The sequence below is a fragment of the Anopheles aquasalis genome, chromosome 3, assembly GCF_943734665.1.
Source record: "Anopheles aquasalis chromosome 3, idAnoAquaMG_Q_19, whole genome shotgun sequence".
Taxonomy (NCBI): domain Eukaryota; kingdom Metazoa; phylum Arthropoda; class Insecta; order Diptera; family Culicidae; genus Anopheles; species Anopheles aquasalis.
Window position 1 is genome coordinate 23,894,096 of NC_064878.1, and position 5,000 is coordinate 23,899,095.

General features: G+C 51.0%; 1 protein-coding gene across 1 annotated transcript in view; it reads left to right on the forward strand.

The window, feature by feature from the left end:
- LOC126574393 (uncharacterized) overlaps nt 1-5,000 on the forward strand; it is an 18,563-nt gene that overhangs the window by 7,486 nt on the left and 6,077 nt on the right. Inside the window, exons 11-12 of the mRNA XM_050234580.1 lie at nt 972-1,081; nt 4,852-5,000. The exon at nt 4,852-5,000 is cut by the window's right edge and continues 3,375 nt beyond it. Of these exons, the coding sequence (XP_050090537.1) occupies nt 972-1,081; nt 4,852-5,000 (259 nt within the window). The remainder of the gene's footprint in view (nt 1-971; nt 1,082-4,851) is intronic.

Here is a 5,000-nt window from a genome sequence, read left to right on the forward strand (position 1 = left end):
ATATCATTTTCTAGAACAAAGTAGCCCAGGCCCCAGGACGATAGTAGGATGTAAGGATGTTCGTTTTGAGTTGTAGGTTTTTACAAAAACTCGTTGATCCCAGTAATTGTTTGTTTCTCGCTCCTCCCTATTGGATGGTGTTGTGTTAGTGTCGGTCGGTGTTTTGCCAAAACAATCGTGCACCAGTCGTGACGAGCTGTGCGTGCGCGTCGGTAGTAGAGCAAATAAATGTTGATTCGTGTATTGAATTTGAAAACGCGTGCTGGTTGGTTGTGTGCCGCGGTTGTTAACGGGCATTTTGAACAGGAGCGCGCCACACACCAGGTGATCAACCCTCGCGCTCGAGCTGTCAACGACCCAAGTAACACGAACGGCGGACGATGCTCGCTGGAATCGGTGCCCCACGGATCCCCGTAAGTGACCGATCACTCGCTCGTTCAAAGAGTGATCGGTCACTTACGGGGATCCGTGGGGCACCGATGAAACCATTGAAAATTTCCGGATTTCCTTCGTCCAAACGCTTGTTGTCGATCTTGTTTAGCAAGGTTCAGCATCTGTCAAGCGAAATCCAAAATGGCGGTGAAAAAAGAGCTATGATTTCACCTGTTTAGTTAAGGCACTTTGCGCGGCATGCTCTGTCTGTCAAACGGGAATCAAAATCGCGAATCGAAAGGACGTGAAAAGCCGGACGGTCCGTATCGGGGAGTTTTGTTGGAATTTGGAATCGCGTTTGCATTTTCGTACCCCGTCGTACCCCGCCACCAACCCGTTCACCGGTGACCGGCGGCGTGCATATGTGGTGCGGAAAGCAGTGTTGAAGAGGGTCCCAGGACACCGCGAGCGAGCAGAACACAGCATTTTCTTTCTTTCCGACATCGAAGCAACCTTCTTGTGCAACCGTCAGCCCCATAGGCAAAGAACCAGAAGCGAACCAGTTAAAAGTGTTGGACCGGAAAAATGACTCTGAAAAGCGAAAATGTCCCTTCGGAAGAGGGTGGCGTGGAGACGACCACCCCACCGGCCACCGTCAAAAGCACCGTGACTGGAACAGCGCTGGATTCCGCTGGTAGCAAGAAGAAAGGTTAGAGCTCAACGTTACCTCCCGGTTTCGTCAGCCCGTTGTTACCACCTAGAACATCGTGATTATCACCGCTCTTCCCGTCGATATCAGGCGGTGTATGTGCGTGCGTGAGTGCGTGGGTACCGAATCGATTAGAAGGATGGGGAGCGCCGGTGGTGCCGGATCAATACCGGCAAAAAAAAACGGACCGCATGAAGGGGCCGGAAAGACCGCGTGCACCACGGAGAAAAAACCATGCGCGCCCGTTGTCGCCGAGCAGTCATATAATCGGTTACGTAATTACACGGTTCCCCCGCCGTGTGACGGACGGGTGTGCGCGCTCGCACACGCCGCCGTTCGATGTCTGCTTCTCCTGTGACCACCCTTGCCGGGCGCAGTTGTCCTGGAACGCCTCATGGCCAAAAATGTATTCTTAACACCGATTCACTGTTGGCCTTCGCGTTTTGAAGAGTATTTCCGGGTGTGTGCGCGCGCCTGGTCGTGTGTGTGCGTGGAGGTCTCTTTGTTACGACGGGAGCGGGGGACGGTTCTTCGCGACGGTCCACCTCGCGGTCAAAATTGATCAATTACGGTTTCGCTGAAGGGCTAGATTCAAATTTCATGCTCACCAAAAGGAACACGAGACTCACGCACAGGCACACGCACGTGTCGCTCTCCATCGCAGCAGGCGTCGAAGGAGGAGGAGGAGGAGATCTCCTCTCACCCGTTCTGAGGACCTTCTCGCTCTCTCGTATCGCTCGCAATGTTGAGCAATAGAAGAATGGCACATTTTCGTTCGATCCCTGTCGCGACTCCTCGTCATTTTGGAATGATGCAATCTCATGTAATCTTGGCCCTATAGATATGATTTGTGCATCGGTATTCAGCATCCAGCGTGCGCTCTCTTCATTAGCGGGCCGCGTGTTTGTCAGACAGAGCGAGAGACAGCGGTGGGCATGAGAGCGAGAGGCACGAACCACCATGTGACTACTACGTTTGTCAGGAGAGCACGCACCCGGCCTACTCTGTGTGTTACCGGCCCGGCTCCTGCCCCCGGCACATATGATTGTGCAGCGGGCTGATGATGAATATTATGCTGCTTGTTGCTGAGATTGATAAAGCCGCATCCCCATCTGATGATGAAACCGGTGCGAGGTGCTCTGCATGTTGCATCACCACTGTTCTAGGGGAATCATTAAAAGGGGAATGATTTAATGATTTCTTTTAGTTAAAAAAAAAAACAGCCGCCGAAATTCGATAAGTCGCTTGATTTTTTTGTGCTCAAGTCAAGCACAGACAGGTGTGGCATCTTCCAGGGGCCAGAGTATTCTATCCTGGTGTTCAGAATGAAGCATAAGATAACCGATTTGTCGGTCGAGATAAGGGGATGGGAAGCACGGCCATCTTCATGGTGCATATTCTTCTTTTCCGTAGAAATTACCACAATTCCAGATAGAATGGCCAGCAGCCACTGCTCCAGCTTGAGGCTTCGCTTATCTCTACACCACACGCAGACGCCTAACCTACCGTAGAGAGGCTCGGCGAGACGGGACCTGGCTGATAGACTGACCAAATAAAAACCGAAATGATGGCTACGGGATGGTGGCAAGAATAAGAAGAAGCGGGCATATTGCGGGCACCTTAACCAGGACGCTCGAGCGTATACGATCGTCCACTGGTAAACAGGGACACTATCATTGTGGCTCCTGTGGTGTGGCCATATCAACCCGGAAAGGGTGAGCGGTATCTCCACCCCTTTGGTGAGGGTTTGGTGTCTGGTGGTTTGCATCTGGCACTAGGAAAGATGAAACGGATTTCACATCATCATCATCATCATCATCATCAGCACCATATCAGCAAATGATGGTGGTTACTTGACGCTTGATTGATTTCCTTTTCATCAATACACACGGCCGGTATCAGCCCGACCGTTTTGTACGGTACGGCTGCTCTGTTGTGGATGGCTGATGGTCAAACATGGAGGGGAAATGTAAATTGTCAGAAAACCGGAAACTGTGCCGCCGAGGGGGTGTGTGCCATCTCGTGTCTCGGAAACATCTCGAACGCATTGGAATGCATTAGCGAAGAGGCCGCGGATACATTCGTTTGCATTCGATGACCCTCGATCCTGCATCTTAACCAAGCAAGATGTGCAAATGTGGCGACTGCAATTTCTGCAGCATGTTGTTTGCCGTCTGGACACTGGCCGGCACGGAGATTCCTGTTGATGGATGTCGATAGCAACAGAAAATTGCAACACAATCGAAGAGGGCCGAGTGTCCCCCCCCCCCCCCCCCCCCGGTGCATTCCTGTGCATCAAACGATGTGCACTGCGATGGGATTGTCATTTTGCATAAGGCGCCTTGTCCGTTCGTCCGTATGTGATTGCACTTTCGCTTGCAGTCACGTGCACGTGGTCATTTACACCCATGCCGAGAATGAGCACTTCTGCTGCACTTTTTCCGTGACCAGAGAGACGCTGCGATTCATCCATCCATCCATCCATGATGGATGGTTATTTCTATTTTCAGTACCCCGGCACGGTTGCCTCTTATGCCAACGCGGGGTTTTTACTTGTCTTTCGGAAAATCGGTTTCACACACCAGGGAGGGCGGGCGCACCAGTCAGCCGTGCGTCCCAGAATAGACCGATAGGACGGATGGACAAGTTCTAAAATAAGCGTTTAACCGTTATACCGAACGGCAAAACCAAATTTATCTTTTTTATTCCCTGTATGGTGTCGTGTTGAGGAGCGCTTAGCGCCGAGCGGCGGCGGCTGCGGCGCGCGTAACGAGAACAAGGTAACACGAAGCTTATCTCTAGCCCGACATCGTGGTACACTGTTGCTGCTTCGAGTCTCTGTTTTTTTTTTTCATGGCAACACTACTCCAGTTCGTCCAGTCTCCAGGGCCCAGCGTAGCGTACCACTTTGCAGCTTCGTTAGCACCTTTCTTGTGGGCCACACTATTGGGAAGAAATCAGAAACACCACTCTCTCTACCACGGCCGTCTTCAGGCTACGGAGGACATCCTGAAGGCGCCACGTCGGTGCCGTTTCAGTTCGTCTTCGTTTGGTTTGGGCACGATCTGCCGCTTACTATGATGTGTGCTGGCAGCTAATTATACAGTTAAACAGAAGTCACAGCCTGCGCTGTGTCCGTTCGCGTAACGAAGGCTGCAGCAGAGCAGCGCTGCCAGTGTAAACAACGTGTTTAGGACGGGAAGATGAAATGCCGAGTAAATTGCTTAAAACATTCGGACAAAGGCTTGGCCACTGTGCTGCTTCCTGCTCTAAAAAAAAATGTCTAACGTGTCATGAATGCACGCGAATGCAAGAAATTTGTAAAGTTCAAGGTCTCGTTCCGCGGTCTGTCCGCACTCGTGTCACGGATGGCGGAATGCTCTATCAAAACAACAAATTAAACACAGACAATCATCATCTCGTCGCGTAGCCATGCGATGCTATTGACGATGACGCGGATGATGGTTAAATGTGATTTTTTCATCTTCCGATTGCATCTATTTTTAGCTGCGTATCGTTGCATCGTTTCGTTGCGAACATTTTTAGGGGGCTGTATGTTGTAGTGATCACCACTAATCACTAAGGGTATTCCGCGTTGTTTCATAGCAACGAAAAAAGAGCGATCTGCCTCCAATCTCTCTCTCTCTCTCTCGGTGTCTAGCGAAACAAGGATATCAAACGATTGTTTGTGGCATAGTAACCATTGGAGTAGTTGGCAGGAGCGTTTTGCATTCCATTATATTGGCACTTCTGTTTTTTGCAATTCACAGGAGGTTCCCGGAACAAAAAGCAACAGAATGGCAAAGCGAAATTGCCACCGGTGGCCGCTACAACAGTCACTGCGAACGGCCACCTCGAGAATGGCGTCAACGGACATAACAGCTCAGAGGAATCGGAAACGGCACCGGCCGGTGGCGAG